The sequence below is a fragment of the Myotis lucifugus genome, unplaced genomic scaffold (genome assembly GCF_000147115.1).
Source record: "Myotis lucifugus unplaced genomic scaffold, Myoluc2.0 scaffold_196, whole genome shotgun sequence".
Classification (NCBI taxonomy): domain Eukaryota; kingdom Metazoa; phylum Chordata; class Mammalia; order Chiroptera; family Vespertilionidae; genus Myotis; species Myotis lucifugus.
The window spans coordinates 1,601,709-1,626,211 of NW_005871244.1; the positions used below are offsets into that span (position 1 = coordinate 1,601,709).

At 38.7% G+C, this 24,503-nt stretch overlaps 1 protein-coding gene across 1 annotated transcript in view; it reads left to right on the plus strand.

The window, feature by feature from the left end:
• Positions 1 to 21,400, plus strand: part of CCNB3 (cyclin B3) — a 73,477-nt gene extending 52,077 nt beyond the window's left edge. The window contains exons 8-12 of the mRNA XM_023760932.1: positions 12,980 to 13,117; positions 16,590 to 16,745; positions 17,593 to 17,742; positions 20,822 to 20,955; positions 21,177 to 21,400. Coding sequence (XP_023616700.1) covers positions 12,980 to 13,117; positions 16,590 to 16,745; positions 17,593 to 17,742; positions 20,822 to 20,955; positions 21,177 to 21,249 — 651 coding nt within the window. The 3' untranslated portion in view covers positions 21,250 to 21,400. The remainder of the gene's footprint in view (positions 1 to 12,979; positions 13,118 to 16,589; positions 16,746 to 17,592; positions 17,743 to 20,821; positions 20,956 to 21,176) is intronic.
• Positions 21,401 to 24,503: the final 3,103 nt, after the last annotated feature.

A 24,503-nucleotide genomic window follows, 5' to 3' on the forward strand; every position in this document is an offset into this window, starting at 1 on the left:
GCTGATCCCGGGGCCGGGGATGCCTCTAGGCTCCTCTGATCCCAGGGCCGGGAGGCTCTCGGCTCCGCTGATCCCAGGCCGGGAGGCTTCTCGGCTCCGCTGATCCCAGGGCCGGGAGGCCTCTCGCCTCCTCTGATCCCCAGGCAGTGAGGCCTCTCTGCTCTGCGGCTTCAGGGCTGTTTGGCTTCACTCTACCACTTGGAGCCTGAGTATGCAGATTAACCGCCATCTTTTAGCTTCTATAATTGAAACATTGTATCTTTTGGAGCTGTTGCTTCGGGAGCTCAGAGCCCCGCAGCTGCAGGCAGGAACCTTGGTTTCCTCTATCGCTGGGGCAACCAAGCATCCTGTTCTCAGCTGCCTGGCTGCCGGCCGCCATCTTGGCTGACAGTTAATTTGCATATACTCACTGATTAGCCAATGAAAAGGGTAGCGGTCGTACGCTAATTACCATGTTTCTCTTTTATTAGTGTAGATATCCTTTAAGTGCCAGAGAAATGGTTCAGGATCACTTTGGAGTGACCGACTGGGGAAAGGTGGGAGATTGGACATCAACAAAGCATGAAAATGTCTCTTATCTTATGGAAATGATGGAGAGTAATAAATTAGATAAGAGTAAAATTTGGAGAGATCTTAAATAAATAAAGTTAATTCCAAAGATTATTGATCATTACCAAGCTACAACAAGATTTCTAGTGGACTTCCAGCAGACTTTGATCAACCTTTTTTTTATTGGTGATGTAAATGAGAACAGAGAACAAAGAAGATCTACTCATCAAATTCATGGGTAATTGAAATTGGGAGTAGGGATAGGGAATAATAAATGGATAACAGCAATAAAATATATCTACCAGCTAGAATGATGAACTGAATCTTTTTTATAACAGCTTTTGTTACTTTTATTGTACAAAATTTCACATTTATTATAGCAGGGTAGGAAATTACAATTACCTATGATCCCACAACCACTGTTAATGTGTGTATTTCTTACCCTCCACTTTTAAAGTAGTGGTAATCCATAGGGATGGATCTTTAGTGTGCAGATCACAGAATCACAGATGCCCAGGTCCCATCCTAGACTTATCAAATTGGAATTGTGGGGGTGTGGCCCAGGTACATTTATTTTTATAAAGCTCTGCAAGTGATGCCAATGTACATCTTTTTGATAGAGAATCACAGTTGAGTATTTTGGTATGTAGTTCTATGAAATTTTTATGTTTAAAATAATAGATTTATAATAAGTTGCAAAAATAGTATAGAGAGGTCCTGTGTACCTTTTACCTTTTTCTCAATGATAACATTTTGCATAAATGTAATATAGTGTCACAATCAAGGTTTCACAAGCCTTATTTAAATTTTATTGGTTTTACATGTACTCGTGTGTGTGTGTTCTATATAGTTTTATCACACATGTGAATTTTTTAAGCATTACCACCACCACAGTTAAGATACAGAATTATTTCATCACTATGAGGATCCCTCATGTTACCCTTTTATAACCATAGCCATCTCCCTCCTCTCACCTTCTTATCTCTAGAGACTCCTAATTTATTCTCCACCTTTATAACTTTTTAATTTCATGAATATTATATGTTTTTAATTTTAATAAAGTCCAGTTTTTTAAAGTGTTTTCTTTTTAGATCGTGTCTTTTGTGTTATGTCTAAGAACTCTTTGACTAAACCTAGGTCATGAATATTTTCTCCTATATTTTATCTAAGAGTTTCATAGTTTTTTTTTTTATATTTTATTGATTTTTTACAGAGAGGAAGGGAGAGAGATAGAGAGTTAGAAACATCGATGGGAGAGAAACATCGATCAGCTGCCTCCTGCACATCTCCCACTGGGGATGTGCCCGCAACCCAGGTACATGCCCTTGACCGGAATCGAACCTGGGACCTTTCAGTCCGCAGGCCGACGCTCTATCCACTGAGCCAAACCGGTTTCGGCGAGTTTCATAGTTTTAACATTAAATCTATAACCCCTTCTGAGTTAATTTTTGTATAATGTATGAAGATTTTGAAGTCAAAGTACATTTTTTTGCATATGAATGTCTAATTATTCTAACACCATTTGTGGAAAAATATACTTTCTTCACTAAATTGTTTTTGTGCTTTTGCCAAAAATCAATTGGCCTTATTTGTGTGGGTCTAATTTTATACTTATTTCTATACTCTCTTCTATCCCATTATCTCTGTATCCCTTTGCCAATATTACACTGTCTTTATTTCTGCAGTTTTATAGTAATTCTTAAAACTAGGTAGGATGATTCTTTCAACTCTGTTCTTTTTTGCCCAAAATTGTTTCAGCTATTCTAATTCCTTTGCCTTTCTATAAATTTTAGAATCAGTTTGTTTATATCTACAAAAAAGTCCTGCTGAGTTTGATTGGAATTGAGTTACATTTTGTCGAGAAAAGAGTTAACATAATGGGCCTAGTACTGCTATCCTTAGAAAGGCCTGTTTGCAAAGTTGGCCCTTGGCTGGCATCTGGGAACTTGACTAGTAAACAGTTCCCTGCACTGCTATAAAACTCTCCCTTAATGATAACTGTACTTGAACTCTGTGTAAACAATGTGGTTTATTCTGAATACCTGCTTTCCTTCTGGGAGACGGGAATTTTGGTACATGCTAAGCACAGAGTGTTTACGTGACCAGCTCCCAATAAAATCTTAGGCACTGAGTCATTAATGAGTTTCCCTGTAGACAATACTTTACACATATTGTCACATCTCATTGCCAGAGGAATTAAGTGCATCCTAAACTACTCTACTGAGATAGGACTCTTAGAAACTTGCTTTTGTTTTTTTGTCAAACTTTGCCCATGCTTTCTTCCCCTTTGTTAATTTTGCTTGTTAACTTTTGCTATAATAAATCATAGCCATGAATATGATTATATACTGAGTCCTGGGAGTCCTCCTAGGAATGTGGTCTTGAGGACCCCTAACACACATCTATGGGTGGAGTTAAAAATGATTGACATACTTTCTATGTTGAATCTTTCAACCCATGAATGTATTATATATCTCAATTACTTAGTTAATTTTTTTTTTTTTACCATATAGATCCTGTACTTGTCTTGTTAGGTTTATACCTTATTTATATTTTATTTTCTTGGAGCTATTGTAAATGGTATTTTTCTAAAATTTAGGTTTCCAGATTTATACTGCTGTTATGAAAACTGATATTTGTGTTTTGACCTTGAATTCATATTCTGCGAACTCGCTAAAACTCACTTATTGATTTTTAGTTTTTTAATAGATTTCTTGATGTTATCCACATAGATAGTTGTCATTTGTAAATGAAAACAGTTTTATTTTTTCCAATCTTCGTGCATTGAATTTCATTTTCATGTTTTATTGCACTGCGTAGGACTTCCATTATGATGTTTAATAGAAGCAGTAAGAATGCACAACCTTGCCATTCTTCCTAAACTGAGAAAGAAAGCAGTTAGTCTTTCACCACTAGTATGATCTTAACTTGAGGGTTTTTGTAGATACCCTTGTTCAGGTTGAGAAGTCACTTTCCATTCCTAGTTTGCTGATGTATATTTATCATAAATGAATGTTATATTTTTTTCTTGGATCTATTGATAAGATTTGTTTTATACTATTAATATGATAGATTACATTGACTGATTATCAATATTAAACCAACCTCATATTCCTAGGGTAAACACTACTTGGCCCTGTTATGTTACTCTTTTTTATACTGCTAAGTTTCATTTGCTAGTATTTTGTTGAAGATTTTTGTTGAGGATCTATAATTCTGATGGACGTCGGCCTGTAGGTCCGTAGTGTTCTTTTTTAAATTTTTTATTTGTACTGTCTTAGTCTATTTTTTTTGGTATGAGAATGATACTGGCTTCATACAACAATTTGGCAAACTATCCCCCCTTTCTTCTATTTCGGGAAGAGGTGAATAGAGTTGATGTTATTTATTCTTTAAATGTTTATAGAATTTGCAAGTGAAATCATCTGAGTCTGAAGTATTTTTCTTTTCACCAAACAACTTTAACTAAAAATATAATTTCTTTAATAGTTATAAGATTATTAAAGTTATCTTTGTCATTTAGATGACTTTTTGTAGTTTGTAGTTTTCAAATAATTGGTCTGTTTCATCTTAAGTTGTTGAATTTATGTGCAAAGAATTGTTTATAATATTCCCTGTATTACTTACTCTTTCATTCCTGATACTTGGTGATTTGTTTTTCTATCTTTTAGTCAATCAGTCTTGCTAGAAGCTTATCAATTTTATTGATTTCCCCTCCCCAAAGAATCAGGTTTTGGTTTCATTCATTTTCTCTATAGTTTTTCTATTTTCAGTTGTATTGATATCTGCTCTAATTTTTATAGTTTCATTTCTTCATGCTTTGGGCTTAATTTGCTCTTATTTTCTTTTTTAAAAATATTTTTTATTGATTTTAGAGAGGAAGGGAGAGGGAGAGAGAGATAGAAACATCAATGAGAGAGAATCATTGATCAGCTGCCTCCTGCACGCCCCACACTGGGAATTGAGCCCGCAACCTGGGCTTGTGCCCTGACTGGAATCAGTGACCTCCTGGTTCATATGTCGATGCTCAACCACTGAGCCACACAGGCTGGGCTTTTTCTCATAGCTTAAGGTAGAAGCTTAGATTATTGATATCAGAACTTTCTTTTTTCCTAATATAAACATTTACTGCTACAAATTTTTCCATAAGCACTGCGTTAGCTGCATGTTACAAATTTGGGGAGACTTCCTTTTTATTTATTCTTGCACTATTTAGAAGTCTGTTGTTTAACACGTTAAGCGCCTTGTCAGTCACCTGTGACTGACACTATACTTTCCATCTGGACCTCGTCAGTCACTGGTGCCACCAGCATATCAGTAAAATTGGATATCGCGGGCTAAACGGAAAGGAAGACAAAACAGGCTTGGTGCTTAACATGTTAACTTACAAGTGTTTTGAGTCTTCACCATTATTTTTCTGTTATCTATTTCCATCTTAACTCCTTATGGTAAAAGAAAACACTATGTATGATTTTAACTCATTAACAATTTTAAAAGGTTTATTACCCAGAGTATGGTCTGCCTTTGGGAATAATCCATGAGCTGTTGGATGGAGTATTCTATGTCAGCTGGATCCAGTTGGTTGATGTTGTTATTAATTTATGCATTATCTTTGCTGATTTTCTGTTTACTAATTATGTTACTAAAAGAGAAGTGCTGAATTTTTCAACTATAATTGTGAACTTTTCTATTTCTCTTTTCAGTTTTGTCATTTTTTGCTTTGTGTATTTTGAACATCTGTTGTTAGGAACATACACATTTAGGATTGTTATGTCCTCTTTATAGTGTTTGTGACTTGCCTTTTTCCTCCTGTAACAATGTTCACATAATTGTGAACATCTTCTAGTAAAATTGACATATTTCTGCATTCGTTTTGTTGACTGTATAGTATTCTGTTCTTCAACTGTCATTATTTATCCAACCTCCTATTAGACATTGAGTTTATTTCCAAAATTTTCTCTTAGAAATATCCCTGTAGTGAACATGCATACACTTGCATTGTTCATAACTGTACTATTATTTTTCTGGAATAAATTACTAGGAATAGAAGTATTAGATCAAAACAATGCACATTACAAATTTTTGTACATTTAGGCAGCTGTCCTTCAGAAGTGTCATGCCTATTTGTGCTTTTACCAGTACTCAATGAAAGTGATTGTTTTCTCATAATCTTACCAACATAGGAGAGGGTGTTATATTTTTTTGCCATCTGCCAACTGAGAAATTTTAATATGTTAATTTAGGTTTATGTATAGGAGCATTGGCATTTAAGTAGTCAGGTCTATTCTTTCCTTCAAGGTTTTAAAATTTCTTTCTTGCTTAGAAAAGTCTTCTCTAGTGATAATTACTAGTAAATAAAGATTTCTTTGAATTTTTTTCTAGAACATTTATAGCTTCGTGTTCACATTTACATCTTTACCTGGAATTTATTTTGGTTTGATATCAGCATCTATACACCTCACTCCAATGATTATCTAGTTATTCTAATACCATTTATTTGTTTTAATCATCCACTGGTTTGAAACGACATCTTTAATCACATGTAGGTGGGTTTGTTTATGTTTGTCTAGTCTAACATCAGTAGTATGCTGTTTTGTTACAGCTTTGAAAGACATTTACTGCCCCTTTACTTATATTTTACAAAATATTTATGGCTCTTACACATAAAATTCTTCAAGATGAGCTACAGAATAATTTTTTCAACTCTTCAAAAATAGTCCATTGGGATTAATTCAGGGAGAATTCACAGATTTGACAATCTCGAACTTTCCAAGCCAGTTAGGTTGTGTTTGTTTAGTTACCAGTTGTTCTTTTACAATTTAAAAATTTAAAAGATTCTCTTTATATTGGTCTCATTGACTTAAAAAGTTTTTATTTTCTTGGGTACTGGGGAAGTTTTTTTTTTTATTGTTATGAGTGATACCTTTTTTTCTTTAATTTTTAAATTTATTTCTAGTGTATGGGAAAAGCAGTTGATTTTTAAAATTTATTTCATATTCATCTACTTTTCTGAACTTAGTCACGGTTTATTTAGGTTGCTCTTGGATTTGATGTGCTTATATTTTTATTTAGAATTTTTGCTTCTATATTCACAAATAAGATTTCTTTATAAGTGTGGTAGACGGTACTATTTTTTATTAAGTTTAGCACAAGGATTGCGCTATCTTATTAATATAATTAGGGAAATTTTTCTACACTACTAAGTTTATTTTTCTAGAAGAGCTTACCCATGAGCCCATTGATACATGATGCTATTTGTGTGTGTCATTTTTTTGATAACATTTTCTAATAACATTGATGGTTATTGGCCTACTAAGGTTTTATGCCTAATCTTGAGTCATTTTTGTAGTTTATATTTCCCTTTAAAATCATTCATTTAATGGACATTTTCACAGTTATTACCATAGATTGTATATGGTATTCTGTTATTATCCTTTGTAATTATTTTTCTCATTCAAAATGTTGCATGTACACACTCTTTTTTCCTCATAAAAGTTTTGTTCAGTCCTGTGGTCAAAGAACCAGCTCATGGTCCTGGCTGGTTTGGCTCAGTGGATAGAGCATTGGCCTGTGGACTGAAGGGTCCCAGGTTCCATACCAGTCAAGGGCACATGCCTGGGTTGTGGGCTTGATCCCCAGTGGGGGGCACTCAGGAGGCAGCCAATCAATGATTCTCTCTCATCATTGATGTTTCTATCTTTCTCTCCCCCTCCCTTCCTCTCTGAAATCAATAAAAATATATTTTAAAAAAGAACCATCTCATGGATAAATGTATATCTTTTTCTTTAAAAAATTTTGGCCCTGAATAGTATGGTGAAGGCCTGGGACAGGGGACAGGGGCAAACTAGAAAGGGTCAATGGGGGAAAAAGGGGGATATATGTAATACTTTCAACAATAAAGATTTAATTTAAATAAATAAATAAGATATAAAATTCAAAAACATAAAAATAAAAATTTCAGCCTTGGCCGCATAGCTCAGTTGGTTAGAGTGTCATCCCGATAGGCCAAGGTTTTGGGTTCAATCCCCATTCAGGGCACATACAAGAATCAACCAGTGAGTGCATAAATAAGTGGAACAGCAAATCTATGTATGTCTCTGTCTCCCTTACTGTCTCTCTCAAATCAATAAATTAAAAAGAAAATTCATTAACATCTGCTTTCATCTTTATATTTTATTTAAATTTATTTTGTTTTCCTCTAGCTTTCTGAAATGAAGGCATAGTCTATTTTAATTATTTCTGACTTCATAATAAAAGCTCCAAAATTGTACATTTTCTTCTAAGTAGCAGTTCTGACTACACCTCATTAGTTTTGACAGTGTTGTAGCTATCTTGTTTTTTCTCAATAAACTGTAATTGCAATTTTTACTTCCTCTTTGACTCAGGTTTTGTTTTTTTTCTTAAAGAAAGAGTGCTTACCTTTTTTCCCCAAATGCTTTGTTTTTCATTGGCTTGTTTGGCTTATCTTTTTATTACCAATTTTTAGATTTATTGCACTGTGTTTTAAGAATGTGATCTGAATGATGAATTTTGCTTTCCTTAAGTTAATGAGGTTTATCACTAATGTTTGAAGAAAATATGTATTCTCTATAGGTACAAAGATCATTATATCAATTAATTTTGGCTTAATAATCTACACTAATAAAAGAGAAACATGCAAATTGGTGTCACTCTGCTATGCCCACCAGCCAATCAGAGTGACTATGCAAATTAACCCAACAAAGATGGTGGTTAATTTGCATTCAAAGGCGTGGAGTGAAGACTGAAGATGACTGAAGATGGCAGTGGCCACGGAGCTGGAGCGAGCAGGAGGCTTGGGTTGCTCCCGGTGACAGAGGAAGCCAAGCTTCCCTCCTGCCCTGGACTCTGTTCAAGGAGTGGCTGGGGGTCTGGGTCACTGGGGGCAACCCAGGCTTCCAGCCCACCCTGGGCTCTGCTCAAGGAGGGGCTGGGGGCCTGGGTCGCCAGGGGTGACCCAGGCTTCCGGCCAGCCCTGGCCTCCGCTTGAGGAGCTGGAAGAAAAAAAAGAGTGGCTGGGAGCAGCCAGAGCAGAGAAGCCAAGCCTCGCTGCTATGGCTGGACCAAAGGCCCGTGTCCCAGGTGCCAGAGGAAAACCGGTGCCAGCAGCCAGGGGAAGGAAGGCCTATTGCATGAATCTTCGTGTAACGGGCCACTAGTGCTTTTTTTTTTAATTTAAAATATACATATATTTTATTGATTTTTTACAGAGAGAAAGGGAGAGGGATAGAGAGTTAGAAACATCGATGAGAGAGAAACATCGATCAGCTGCCTGCTGCACACCCCCTACTGGGGATATGCCCGCAACCAAGGTACATGCCCTTGACCGGAATCAAACCCGGGACCCTTGAGTCCGCAGGCCGACGCTCTATCCACCAAGCCAAACCAGTTAGGACGCCACTAGTTCTTATATAATTTATATGCTAATTTATTGTCTTCTGCTTAACTTATCAAAAAGTCTTATAACAATGTGGGGACCACCCACAACCATTGTTGTTTAGTTAATTTCTTCTGGCAATTCTTCACCCCCTCCATTTCACCTTAACTTCTCTGCTCAATATACTTTAAAAAAAACCAAACTACAAAATAAACATGTTTTTTAGTATGTATGCATGTATTCATATACATATTTGTATATATGTGTGTATATAAAGTCAACAACTTTTTTCCTCTATTCTTATTCCTCAGAAGTAACAACTATAGTTTAGAGTATATCCTTTCAGATCTCTTTTTGCATGTCATTTCTTCTTTTATTGTTAGTCAAAAATTTTAGGCTTTTAGATCCAGATTATTGTTTAATACATTACCTTCCCTATAAATAATTATTTTTTAATTTTCTAGATGTAGACCTATTTTACTTAATTTTGTTGGTTCATTCAATCTAAAGGTTCAGTCTTTCTATGACTCAGAGACATTATCTATTATTATTTCTCTTCTGCCTTTTCTCTCATTTTGATGGTGTGTGTATGAGTGTTGAGTGAGTGTCTCCAGAATCTATTCTCTTTGTGTCTCAAGTTTTCACTCATTACCTCTCAGTTCTGGGAGAATTCCTTTGAAATCATTTATCTGTTTGTTGTCATGATTATGAATATACTGTTCACTGCCTTTATTACATTTTTAAATTAAGTAATTGCTTTTTCACCAGAAACTAGACATTCTGGATCCCAGTGTTCTCTTTTCCTGGATTCAATATCCTCTCAGATCTTGTTGAGAGTGTAATTTTTAAAAGTTTATTTCAGTTTTGTGGAATAAAATGGTTTCATAAGTAGACATTTGTTCTAATTCCTCAGAATATTTCTCCTTGAAAAATTACTTGTCCTTTTTCATATATCTGGTTGATTTTCTTTGTTTATTCATCACTGTGGAAAATGATCTTTTAGTTTTGGAATTTAAGATGAATTTTGTCAGATGGAAGCATGGAACAGAGTGCCTAATCTCAGAGGAAAGGCAAAAGAGGGTAGGTGGGTGATAGGTAATCAACCAAAGACCTTGTATGCATATATGCTTACCTCATGGACACAGACAATAGGGTACTGAAGGCCTGGGGGTCAGGAGGGGGCAGGCTGGAGGGGGTCAATGGGGGAAAGAGGGGGACATATGTAATACTTTCAACAATAAAGAATTATTTTTTAAAAAGATGAATTTTGTCAGATTTGTCTTCTAGTTCAAGACTAAGTTAGTCTTTATATTTTCTCTAGTTTTATTTATCACTCCCCTTTTCTTCCTTCGTACCCATCTCCAGATAAGGAGAATAGTCTTTATGAAGAATTGAAAGGGTGTGCTAGCCAAAGTCAGTACAAGGAAGAGAACCTTACTACTGTGCTAAAAGGTTTCTTATCTACATTTGTTGTAGCTGCTTGAAATTACCCAGAGCACTGCCACTCTTCTCTAACTGGCACAAAGTTAGGGTCTTCATTTGGAGCCTGATGCTGAGGGAACAGAAAACCATATCATGTGAAGTCAAGTTATTTGGTCTAGAATGGAGATTTATATGAGACATAATAACTTGTTTTTAAATTTATTTTTTATTGTTGACATTATCACAGATGTCCCCCTAGTTGAAGGGCTGTCACAAGAAGGATTAGCTTATTTTGTGTAGTCCCAAGTGGTAGAATTATGTTAGAAGAATTATGTTAGAATGTCTTACATTCAAGAAAGAAGGATTGCTATAACTGACATAGCTGCTGATTTAAGTATTTATTGACTCCAAATTTCAACCATTCATTCAGGTATTGCCCACACTTTTAGATGTTTCCATTTGATAACAACCTGCTGCATGGGTGGCCAAGTGCCTATGTGAAGTACTGGCAGGAGGCTACACAAGCACTGACTTTGTCATTTGTTCACAGAGGCATCATCCTCAGAGAATTGCTGATTTCCATTTCTACTTTCTTTTTTTTGTAATTGACCTCAATTTCTTGATATTTAAAGTGGTAGTCATTAACCTTCATCTGCATGAATTCTCCTCTTTCCTTTCTTAATGACATTTCTTTGGAAAATGTAGTAGACAGAATAAAATGTCCACATCCTCTGTGAATACAGGAGTGGCCAAAAGTAGGTTTACAGTTGTTCATATGGAAAATAATACAATAATGAATAAATAATAATGTAAGAATAAACTGTGTTTTGCATACTCACAAAGGGAAATTAAGTAGACTATGGAATTACGATTGTAATCAACTGAATTTAAGATGGTGATTACCCTTGATTATCCAAGTGGGCCCAATGTAATTACAAGAGTCCTTAATTGTGGAAGAGGAAGTCAGAAAATGATGTAGTGTGAGTAAGACTCAGCTGGCCATTGCTGGCTTTGAAGATGGAAGGGACCCCAAACCAAGGAGTGCAGGAATCCTTTAGAAGGTAGACAAAGGATTCTTCATTTAGACCCTCTAGAAAAAAACATAGCCCTGCTAACACCTTGATTTTTTTTAACCCAGTGAGTACTATTTTGACCTTCTGAACTCCAGATCTGTAAGATAATGGATTTGTGTTATTTTCAGCCACTAAGTGTGTAATAATTTATTATAGCAGCAATAGGAAACGAAGCCAATTTCTGAGAATATCCAAGGCCATATCCTAGGAATAATAGGAACAGCTTTTTGGTATTTCTGTTATTTAAAAGCTTAATATATCTATTGCTGAATCAATGTATGCAACCATCTTCTAATAATCATTCATGTATGCTAATATACATCCACTTCTCCAAAGCTTCTTATTGACCTACTTTGTAGTCAACTAGGCTCTAGTCAATAAGAGTAGCCTAAATAAAAGGAATCCCAATGAAGTAAGTGAAACTTACAGGGAGGATTTTTTTTTTTTACTCAATATAAGGAAGATTTTTCTGTTAAAACTATTCAAGGAGAGGAGAGATTGGGCTGTATTTGGAGGTTTTATGGCAGGAACTGAATAACTACTTGGTAGAGACATTAAAGAGAGGGTTCAGGCATTGGTTGAGCTGTTGGACTAATATAGATCTTATTGTTTTCAAACCCTAAGACCCCAAGGGATTGTGAGGAAGAAGCATCATGGAGGATTGGGTAGGACCCCTGTGTACAGTGCAAATTGTGGCTATACGTTGCCTTTAGTGAAGGCAAAAGCAGGCAGTGGGATCCAGCTATACTCTTGTTTGCCAAGCTGTGCATTCTGGCTTTGGGGCTGCTATGCCCTGAGGCAGGGGTACCTTTTGCTAATTCATATAAAGGTATTGTCTACTTGATAAGGTGTATGCCTTCAGGGCTGAATTCACCCAAAGAAGTTACCTTTTTTCTAATTTTTACAAAGATGCTATATAGATGCGAACACTAACTCTGGGACTACTTTTATAGGAGATGGTTTTTTGGAATTGGTGAGGGCAGGATAAATAAAAGAAAGAAGATTAATTCTTTAATCTCATTCTGGCTTCTTCAGCCCCTCAGCTCACTTCCAAATGGTACTATTGGTACTTGCTCCCAATCTATACATTCTAATAGGTAATAATGGATGAATAAACTAATAAATAAAACAAGTCTCTGTTTCAGAGCTAAATAAACATGATTTTTTTCTGGGAATTCACTATATAAGGTGGTAGCAAATAGGGCAAGCAAGAATATCAAGTATGTATTTGGAGATCAAGGAGAGAGGTCTGTTCACTCAGGGTGTTCCTAGAGAAGGCAGAGCCTCTCTCTGACTTATAAGACTGGTTACCTACCCAAAGTTAGGGATAGATAATGCCAGCGTTCTCAAAGTCACAGGATATATATATATAGTCAGGCACCTACCTGAACTAGTTCCCATATTCATAGTTGAATCTCAGCTGGCCAGGTCTGGTAGCTCTACTTGCTCAATGCCACAGACCAGGTAGTTAGATTTATCTGAATGTGATTTTGGAGCTGGACAATATGCAGATTTTTGCCCTGTTTATGTATTCCTCCAGGTTAACTGTAATCTGAATCATGAGTCCCTCTACTTGGCAGTGAAGCTGGTGGATCACTACCTTATGAAGAAAACATGCAAGAAAGAGAATCTGCAACTCCTTGGTGCCACTGCTTTTCTGATTGCAGCAAAACTTGAGGTTGAGTCCATAGGACCTGGAGAGAACTAATCAGTCAGATTTCTATCCAAGTCATATGTATCCACATGTCTATGTATGTGCGTATATGTGTATGTGTATATATATTTGTACCTATGTCTGTATGAAAATAATATTTCTTACTAATTTTTTAATCTATCTTCCCCAGCAGGGAAGCTGGTGTTAGGTGGCAATGGTGATGTATTTGTTTTCTGGAATCAACAAGATTCTTCCATTTTCTCTAATATATACATATGTGTGTGTGTGCCTATTTAATGGGTTGTTAGATTCTCTGCGCCCCCCCCCCCCTTTTCTTCTTCCCACCACAAACTCCATCTCTTTCAAGTGGAGTCTTGAGTTGTATATATAAGAAAGAATTTCCAAACCTGGGTGCTGGAGACATTTAAGAGAAAATGGCCTGATAGTGAGTCTAAGTGAAATAGTTATTTTTGAAGTGGTAGTATAAAAGCAAGTAGCTGCGCTTTCCTTTATAATCATAATTCACCTAATTTCTCTGATTCTTTCCTCTTCTTTAGATTTTAAATGATCTCGTACAATTCCCATTTTTCCTTCAGATAGGCTAGTTGTATGAAACCTTAGGGTTTAGGAGCAGAAAGGTAGTAGCTACTTTTACTGAGTTCAAAGAGGTTTAGAACTGTGTGTTTGTTTTTGTGTTCCTCTGCCAGCTCCCTCCCTCTACAGCTCTATCTCTAGTTCACTTCCTGCCTTCCTTCCTCCTTTGCTCACTCACTCCCTACCTAGTCCTTCAGTACCTCCCTCCCAAACTCCAACCCTCTCTTTTTTGCTCTTTACTTCCCTCCTTCTCTCCCTCCCTCTCTTGCTGTCCTTGCCCTCATCTCACTTCTGTGCTCCATCACTTAAGCCCTAACTTCACTATGTCCTCACTTTCTAACAATCTTTCTCCAGTCTTCTCTTAATCCATCCCTCGATTTTACCGTCCCTACTTTGTGTATTCACTCAATCCATACTGGCTCCTCCCTCTGGCTTTTTCCTTTCCTTTCTGGCTCCCTCTCTTTCTCACTCCCTTACCTGTTCACTTACTTCCTTGTTCCATTCCCTACTCCACCCGTCCTTAATTCACTGGTCCCCTTCCCCCTTCCCTTCCTCCCACCTTTGTAACCCTCATTCCTCTGTCTCCCTCCCTGCCACTTTCCCACCCTCACACCCTTCCTTCCCCAGGTCCTATTCCATCCTCCTCCCTTCCTCCCCCTCTCCTCCCCTCCTCTCCTCTCCTTCTCTTGCAAACTTTCTCTGCTCCATCTCATCCTCTTTCCTCTCCCTTAACTTGTCCCTACCTCCCCCACCTTACTTCCCTTGTGCCTTGCTCCTACCCACTCCTTGGCTTCCCCCTACCCTACCTCCTCCACCTTTTTTTTTTTTTTTGCTAATTTGTTCTCTCCTCTCCTCTCTTGCTCCTTCCTTCCTTCCCTACCTACCACCCTCACTCCCTAGTCTCCTTCTTTTCTTGCTTCCTCTCCCTCTTCCCCCCTCCCTTGTTCTCTGCTTCATTGTTTCTCTCTCTGCCTCATTTCCTTCCCTATCCACCTACTCTCTGGTTCCCTTGCTCCCCCTCCTCCATGCTTCCTCTCTGCTCCTTCTCCAATAGCTTCCTCTCTTTCTTGCTTCCTTGCTAATTCTCTCAGACTCACTCTTACTTGCTCCCTTCCATTATCCTTTCCTCCTTTGCTCCCTAGTCTCATTTTCCCCTTTCTCCCTCTCTCCCCTCCTCTTCTCTCATGCCCTCCCTTACTGCTTTCCTTTCTGGCTCATTTCCTCCACTGCTAGCTTACAATTTCCCTGGCTCTTTCCCTTGTCCCACCTCCTCCTCTCTTGTTGCCTCTCTCCCTTCCCCCTTTCCCTTTCCCCACCTAGGGCCATTTTTATGGCTTGAGTAAAAATGCGGGCCTCTCTCCCACTGCCTGTTACCCCAGCGATGCCCCCTTAAAAAAGCAGCTGGGGCCCTGGCCCGTTTGGCTCAGTGGATAGAGCATCGTTGGCCTGCAGACTGAAAGGTCCCAGGTTCCTGTGGGAGGCAGCCCATCAATGGTTCTCTCTCATCATTGATGTTTCTCTCTCTCTCTCTCTCTCTCTCTCTCTCTCTCTCCCCCCTTTCTCTTTCTTTCTTCCCCTTCCTCTCTGAAATCAATAAAAATATATTTTTCAAAAAGCAGTGTGGGTCCCTAGAGAGCAGGAGGGAGGAGGAGAGTAAGAGGGGGCTGTTCTCAGCAAACCTTGGAATCAGGAGCATGTCTCTTTTGTTTGCCAGGACAAAGGGCCCCCCACTAAGTTTTTTGTTGTTGTTGAAGGAGGTCTTCCCCTCACAGGATTTATAAGTACAGAAAGACTTTTTCGAGGGGAGGTGTGGAGATGGTATGAGAAGAGAAGAAAGGAACCAGTGGTGAGTAGAGAAATGGAAGAGAGTGTCTTGCCCTGGTCTTAACCACTAGGTTGCTTTGTGAACTTGAGCAAGTTACTTCTTCTCTCTGGACCCCAATTTCCTGTCTGAAAAACCAGAGGGTTAATCTAGTTTGTAATCTGAAACTAGAGAGACAGAGAAAAGTTTGAATTAAAGGCTGGGGTAGGCAGGTGGATGCTTCTAGAGCAGTGGTTCTCAACCTTCCTAATGCCGTGACCCTTTAATACAGTTCCTCATGTTGTGGTGACCCCCAATTTCATTGTTACAAATTGAACATAATTAAAGCATAGTGATTCATCACAAAAACAATATGTGTTGACCCACAGGTTGAGAACAGCTGTTCTAGAGAGAAAATTCAGTGGTCTTTCTGCCTCCAGTTCTCTCCCCAAAATCAAGGTTCAGTCTGCAGAGGGTGGGGCGTGGGAAGGTACTCCCAGATAGGGTTCTTCTCACCCATGGGCCGGCCTGGATCCCCCCAATCTGACCCCCATGCACATCCCCCCACCCCCTGTATTCCTCAGTCTCAGCTTAGGCTCCCTCTGTGCCTGCCTCTCTCACTGCCTGTTACTCCAGTGGTGCCCCTTCCCAAACATCCTTATTTATTCCTTAGACTAGGACACATAGTGAGGACTTATCTTCCATCTCTAACTCCCCTTTTTGTGGCCTCTTTTCTTCCCTTCCCCCAGAGTAGGCCTTAGATTTCCCATTCCTGGCTCTCACCCATTAAAAGAGAGACCACTGATCCCAGCCCTTGTGCCGTATTATGTGCTTCCAACACTGTAAGAATCCATCCCCAGAGGCCCTATCCTTTTTCTAGTGGTGCAGTTTTGAAGCAGATCTCTCCTGTATTTCTGATTTTGTGTTTCAGATGGGCCACTCAAATCAACCAGAAGCTGGCTCTCAGAGCTAACCTAAAGGTTTATTCCAGGAAATGTTATTACCTGCTATCCTTCAACCCCTTCCCCTCTGCTTTTCATCTCCAAGCAGAGGAGTGGGCTGTCTTGGCCTGGTGTGACTGTCTCTTCTCTCCACCTGTAGGAGACCGGCCCACCTAAGTTGGATCGATTCCTGCACTCCCTTAGTGAGGGTTTTCAGCGACATGAGATGGTTGCCATGGAAATCAGCATTCTGAGTACCCTCAAATTTGAAATCAACATTCCTGTCGCCTATCATTTTCTGCGCATGTTTTCTACGGTAAGAGAGAGAAGGCATATCTCCCTTCTTCCTGCTAGGTTTGTCTCTTCAATACCAAGAGTGACTGCTTGAGCGGTAGGTAAAGGGAAAGACAATTGGGGACAGAGGAATTTCTTCTTCAATCTGACTCTCCTAGATTAGCAATCTCTATGAAGTGTAGGAGGAAGAAAATTGGAGGTTTGTATAGTATGCCTGTAAATTTTTGAGGTGAGGGCAGAGTAGGGGAAGGAGAGAAAATTCTTTTATGAGGAAAGGACACAAGAACTTTGGGGGAGACGCTGCAAAGTTCTCTTTCTTCACCTGCATATTGGTTACCGGGGAGGTCACTTCATAATTATTCATTGCATTCTACAAGTGTACCTTCTCTCTCTCTCTCTCTCTCTCTCTCTCTCTCTCTCTCTCTCTCTCTCTGTATATGTTATAGGTTATAATAAAAAAAGATACAAACAAGAAAGGGGAGAGAGTTCTTATGGAGCATGGAACACATCCTGGGGTGGAACCAGGTGCAGTTATAGTTGGAAAGCTTTGGCCCTTCAAACGATGACTTGTACATAAAGAGTAGATGAAAAGGTACCACAAGTACATTTGGCAATTTGGTTACAAACCATGAAGGTAGTGAATTCTAATGCTGATTTCAGAATTGCCTCCCTTCCCCCTGCTTAAGATTCTGTGCTTTCAAGGGTAGAGTGCCTTAGTGTGAACCATGATGGTAGGAGAAGTACATTGTTCAGGCAGAGAGCCATTTAGGCCTGAGGTGAGATAACTGGAGAGAGTAGGTGAAGGGGGTCTTCTGCTTAGTTCTGGTTTTCTACATTGCTTGCTGAAATGGTCTTTTTGCTCTCTTTAGAATATTCATATCAACATTAGAACAGTGGTCTTATCCCGATTCATCTGTGAATTGACCCTGCATGAATATGACTTCATCCGGGAAAAGGGTTCCAATCTAGCTGCTGCTTCCTTTATTTTGGCCCTCCACATGACGAAGCTTGGAAACTTGGTAAACACTGGCTAGGGGCATGGGGTTGGGATTCAGAAGCACAGGGTTGGCTGAGAAGGAAGGTGTAAATTAAGGCTGTGGGAGATTCAGTGCCAAAACTGCCATATACCCACAGTTATGAATTCTTTGACACCTCAACATTAGGGTCCTGGCTGCCTAAAGTGTTTCTACAGCAATTGTTTTGAAGTATTTGGTACCATTTTTCTTAGTCACAGTACGCTTTGTTCCAAGGAAAGCTTATCTGAAAGCCCGATATCACAAAACAAACTAATGTGAAATTATTCTGGTTGCAGCAGGGCTGGGGTGGGCCCACTTCCTACCTGACCCCATTTCACTTCTGCCCCTTGTAGTCCCTTCAGCAAGGTTACCCCCTGAGGGAGCTTGTTAGAATGGAATTTAAAGCACTGACCCAGAGAACAGAGTAGTGAAAGCAACTGTCCATGTGTAATAGGGGACTTACAGGTATACTATAGTGTTCTCTTCTAAAGAGGAAGGCCCCAGAGCTTCCTTCCCTAATAGAAATAAAACTCATGTTTGATGCTTTCTAAATTTTATGAAAATCAATTTCAGAGAACTATGAATTTTTACTGATATGTAACGTACAATCCAAATAGAAAGAGTATGCTGACAAATGTGCATGCTCTTCCCAACCATCCCTGAGCCCCTCCAACTTAGAAATCCCAGAGCCACTACTGATGGGAAAGCCTCTGTGTACTGAGAAAGAACTCTATAAACAGTTGTGTTTATATAAGTTGAGTGCTTGGTGATCTAAGCACTTTGTATGAACTCATTTAATCTTTACAATAACCCCACAAGATCAGTATTATCCCTATTTTATAGATAAGAAATACATTCCCATGTTTTGCTAGGGAGAGGCAGAACTAGGAGTGGTGTACAACCAGTCCTGCATAATCAGAATGGGTGTGGCCATAGCTCTGGAGCCATGGTCCTGGAGGCCCCATTCTGAGCCAGGCTCTGACCCATGGATCCTTGGTAAATCTGGTAGGTACTTGAGAGGGGCAATTGAGTGGCTCAGGGCAACAAATTTCTTGCCAACCAGTATAGAAATATTTCAATGTTTAAACACATGGCATGCTTGTATCAGTGAGTATCAGCTAAATGTCAACCCTGATCTGAATCCTGGTAGTCTGGATTCCACAATCCTCTATGCTATATATCCTGCTTCTATAGGAAAGAAAGGTTTCACAAAGAAGGTGACTTTTGAATTGACTCTTGAAAGGAACCCGTGAGAGGAGACATTCTAGGTAGAGTGAACAATAATTGAAAAGACGTGAAGGCAACAATTAAAGGGTGTAATATATAGGGGCAGAATAATACATTTCCTGTGGATAGAGCAACGGCTATATGAGTAGGGAATGGTAAGAGATGAGACCAGAATGGCAGGATGTGTTCAGATTATAAAAGACCTTTGATATCATGTTGAGAGATCCATTTTATACTAAGGTACTGGAAGTTTTTGAGGCAGGGGTGTTCCTATTTGTGTGTTTTGGAAATAGTACTGGTAGAGCAGTATAGAAGGTATACCAGGTGATAGAGTGTAAAAGTGGCAACATTGGCAAGTCAGCTTTTGTAATAGTCAAGGTGAAGCTTTTGGGCCTGAACTGGTGCAGTGACAATGGGGCCACTAATCTTATTTAACACACTAAATATAATGTGTTCCCACATGTTACTCCCCTGTTCCGCATGCTAATGACTGCCCTTTGCCTGTGGCAGTGGTTTTCAAACAGTATTCAGTAGAGCCCTGGGATTCCTGTAGAAGTGTCTCCGGGGGCCATATAAGATAAGGGGATTCAAATTAGTGGGCTTCTTAGCCTTTGCCTCCAATTCCAGGTAAGATGTTTGGGCTTCCAGGTAAGATATTTTTTAAAAGGGGGTTTGGGAAAATAATTTAAGATATTTTTATTTTTAAAAAATATTTTTTATTACTTTCAGAAAGGAAGGGAAAGGGATAGATAGAAACATCAATGATGAGAGAGAGAATCATTGATAAGCTGCCTCCAGCATGCCCCACACTGGGGATCAAGCCCTCAACCCAGGCATGTGCCCCAACTGGGAATCGAACCATGACCCCCCGGTTCACAGGTTGAGGCTCAACCACTGAGACATGCCAGCCGGGCTAATTTAAGATATTTTTAGAAAATCACTGTGTTATAGAATAAATCTTCCTTTCTCTACCTGTGGAGCTCCTACTTGACTTTCAACACTCATTATAGATGTCCCCTCCTCTATGAAGCTTTCTGTTACTCTCCTAGCCAGAGTTCATGGGTCTTGTTGCCCTTTGCCTCCAGCGCCCTATGTTCACTTCCATCATAGCACTTTCCACACATTTTGTAATTCTCTCTGTGCATGCCTGTCTAATAATATTAATCCTAGGTAGCATTATTTAGGCACTTACTATATGCTAGACTGTTACATGTGCTTTGTATATATTAACTCATTTAATCATGCAATGTAATTACTATAATGATCCCCATTGGTAAAATGAGGCACCAAGAGGTTAAATAACCAATTTAAGGCCAGACTATTAGTTAAAATAGATTTTGAACCCCAGTAGTTTGCCTCCAGAACATTTGCTCTTAAATACATTGCTATATTGCTTCTGCCACATAGTAGGCATCCTTCAAATTGAATGAGAAAATGAATGCATGGAATGATAGCTGGTAGATCCAGAGACAAGGAACAGCCTTAAGTTTCTGTTGGCTGTTGAGTTGGGACCTCAAGTTTGTTCTGAGGTTTGCCTGTCCATTGGCTCTTGATCTGAAAGTGAGTAAATTACAGTCAGTCATGTTCCTTGGATTTTTTTGGTAGTGGATCTCAGCATACCTGAATATCTATGGCCAGGGCTAATATCCAACTGGTACATATGAATATAGCCATGCCACTAGTTTGTGGCTGGAACCTATTCTCCTGTAATAATTGGTCAGTGTCTATGACGTATGAGTCTTTCACTCTCTTCCCTTTCTATACCATGGATAGGAAGTTTGGATTTGGGATAGTAGACACAGAGGAAGGGTCTGCTTCCTGCCATAAAAGTCACTGTTTATGTTGCTTCTTTCAGACTTATTTCCTGAATTATTACTTTGACTTCGTGACCTCTGATCTTTACCTCTTGATCAAAAAACTTAACACGCTGCTGACTTTGTATCCTTGCAATGATAGGCTCAAGACTGTGTGTTTCAAGTATTCTCACCCGTAAGTACCAAGCTCCAGATGAGGTTGGGTTTGTGCTCAGTCATGGGGAGGCCCAGACTATACTTGCCTCAGGAAAAAGAAAGATTGAGGTACTTTTTACCTTACTTTCTGCTCCAGAGTTAAAGCAAGATAGGGAACCAAGGGCCCTATCTCCCACTTATTCCATGAAGCCTGCTTGCTTTGGCTATTTTATACTGAGCAGATGTCTCTTCCTTTTGCAGGAACTTTTATGAAGTCACCAAAATCCCCCCCTTGGACAAGTTGAAGCTGGAGGAAATTTTGTACTCCCGCTAATCCTGAAATGAGGGCCTAGAACTCTGGCAGCATATAACCAGGCTATATTTATTCTGTCTTTGAAAATTTTCTTGATCACTTTTCTTCATTTTTACTGTTTGTCTTTTCCAAACTGAATGTTATAAATGTTTAAGTGTTTAAGTTTTTTATGTAAGAGAAAAAAGTATTGTAGTATTTATTTAGAAATATAATAAAAAATTAATATTTGTTGCTAAAATGGCTCACCTCCCCTTTTTTATGTAAAAAAATTAAAAAATTGAATTGAATTTATTAGGGCAATATTGGTTAATAAAATTCTATAGGTTTCAGGTATACAATTCTACAATACATCATCTGTATATTGTATTGTGTGTTTACCACACCAAGTCAAGTCTCCTTCCATCACCATTTATCCCCCATTTACCCTTTTCTACCTCTCCCCATCCCCCCATTTGGCAAACACCATACTGTTGTCTGTGTCCATGAGTTTATTTCCTTTGCTTAATCCCTTCACCTTTCTTACCCAGTCCCCAACCCCCTTCCCTCTGACAGCTGTCAGTCTGTTCTCTATATACTATTGCGTAGCCCAAGGATTCCACCCCCTGTCTAGTAAAGGTTGTGCCTCAGAGTCTAGCTTATCCAATTTCTTCCTCTGTTGGAGTCTGTCACTTTAGGGGTGTAGGAATTGAGTTGATTTAGGTGTGAATTGATGGATGTGCCTGTAGAAGGAGGATCATTGGAGTGGTGCTGGGGTTGGGTGGTAGTGCCCAGTCTAAGGAGGGAGAACTTTACTTGACAGACAGGCCTCAGTGTTCAGATCTGGACCAATATCCTTTGGTCCATATCTTATGTTGTTTGTTTTCTTTCCTTCCTAGACGATGAAAAGGCAGGGATCAGGATTTTCACCCAAAGACAGCCCTATTTTCATAGTTAGGCAGTTTTCTAGAGTTTAAATCAAATAAAAAAACTGCTTGGAGTGACATGCTGAAATCTTATGGCCTTTATCTTTTGTCAAGAGGAGATATTTCTGTCCTGGCCAGGTGGCTCGGTTGGTTGGAATGCTGTCCCATATAACAAAAGGTTGTGGGTTGATTCCTGATTGGGGCACGTACCTTGGTTATGGATTTGAGCCCCAGTCAGGGTGCAATGGGAAGCAATGAATCAATGTTTCTCTCTAAAAATCAATACATATCCTCAGGTGAGATCTATCTATCTCTATCTATCTATCTATCTATCTATCTATCTATCTATCTATCTCTAGTCTTTGGGGTGATGTGTACTGGTACAGCTATCTCATTTGTTCACAGAGGATTTGAACATCCTGTTCCAGTTGATAGAGAAACACTGCCTCTAGGACCTCTGGGTCTGCCCCACAATCTAGCCACTGAAACAAGTAATGTCTGTCACAGCAGAAGACCACTAGAACTGGCAACTGTTCTGATTGGTCTAATCAGAACAGTTCTAATCCAAGGTCATGAAGATTTACTCCCATTTTTTTTGTCTAGTAGTTTTATACGTTTAGCTCTTACATTTTGGCCTTAAATCTATTTTGAATTAATTTTTATATATGGTGTGACATAGTGGTCCAACTTCATTTTCTTGCATGTAGATAGATATCCAGTTGCCCCACCACCATTTGTTGAAAAAGATCTTAGTGCCCTTATTGAAAATTAATTGACTGTAAATTTGAGAGCTCATTTCTGGACTCTCAGTTGTATCCCATTTACCCATATACCTATCCTTATGCCTGTAACACACCACTTTGATTACTGTAGCTTTGTAGTCAATTTTGAAATCAGGAAATGTACGTTCTCCAACTTCCTCCTTTTCAAGATTGTTTTGGTTATTCTGGGTCCCTCACATTTCTATATGATTTTTTTTTAGCATCAGCTTGTCAATTTCTGAAAAGAAAGCTAGGATTTTGAAAGAGATTGCATTGAATTTATAGATCAATTTGGAGATCATTGCCATCTTAACCATATTAAATATTCTAATCATGTGTTTTGTACCAGTCTCAGCCTATCAATAACCAATGTTGTGACTGGACTGACCTTTGTGTTTCTTATTATGATCAAGAGATACTCTCAGCAATAACCAATAGGAAATTTTGAAAGAGTTAAGATTTATTATTTAGAGGTCCTGGAAATTACACAGCACATCTGGTTCCAGACTAACCGCTTAGACACACACACACACACACACACACACACACACACACACACACACACACCAGACAGACCTGACAAATACTGCAAAGGCTTTAAAAACTGAACTGACATTGAGCCTTCAGTCCACAGAAAGCTGGTGAGAATCTATGGCCTGAAAATCAGATTGATCGCTAAAATAAAAATGTAAATGTTTTCTATACAATTTATGTAAGCAATTTCATAATGTCATATTCAAAATGTCTAGGATATCAACCATATTTACAGTTTAAAGAAGAAAAATCACTTATTAATTGATGCAGTAAAATCATTTGACAAAATTCAGCATTCATCCATGACAAAAATGATCAACAAACTAAAAATAAAGACTTCCTCAACCTGATAAAGGCTGTCAACAAAAATTTTCATGTAACATCATATTTAATGGTGAAAGACTGAATACTTTCCCATAAGATTAGGAAAAAGCAATGATGTCTACTCTCATCAGTCTTATTAACATTATACTAGAAGTTATCCAGTGCAATTAGACAAGAAAAAGAAATAGAATACAGATTGCAAAGGAGGAAATGAAATTGACTTTTTTTTTGGAGATGGCATAATTATATGTGTAGAAAATCTCAAAGAATCCACAAAAAACCCTCCTAGAACTAATATTTTTGTTCAGCAAGGTCACAGAACACAAGGTCAACACAAAAAAAATCAAGCACATTTCTATATCCTGGTAATGCACAAGGAAATTCAGATAGCCACATAGTATCCCATTGTGTAGATGTACCACAGCGTTTTGTATCCACTCATCTACTGATGGGCACTTGGGCTGTTTTGAGATCTTAACTTTTATAAAAAACACTGCTATGAAATATGGATGCATATATTCTTTCTGATTGGTGTTTCAGGATTCTTAGGATATATTCCCAGAAGTGTGATCGTTGGGTCAAAGGGCAGTTCCATTTTTTTTTTTTAGGAAACTCCACACTGTTTTCCATAGTAGCTGCACCAGTCTGCATTCCCACCAGCAGTGTAGTAGGGTTAACTTTTCTCCACATCCTTGCCAGTGTGGTGAGCTGGCACGGCCATGGCATACTCAGCCCCAGGACGCCTTATGTGCCA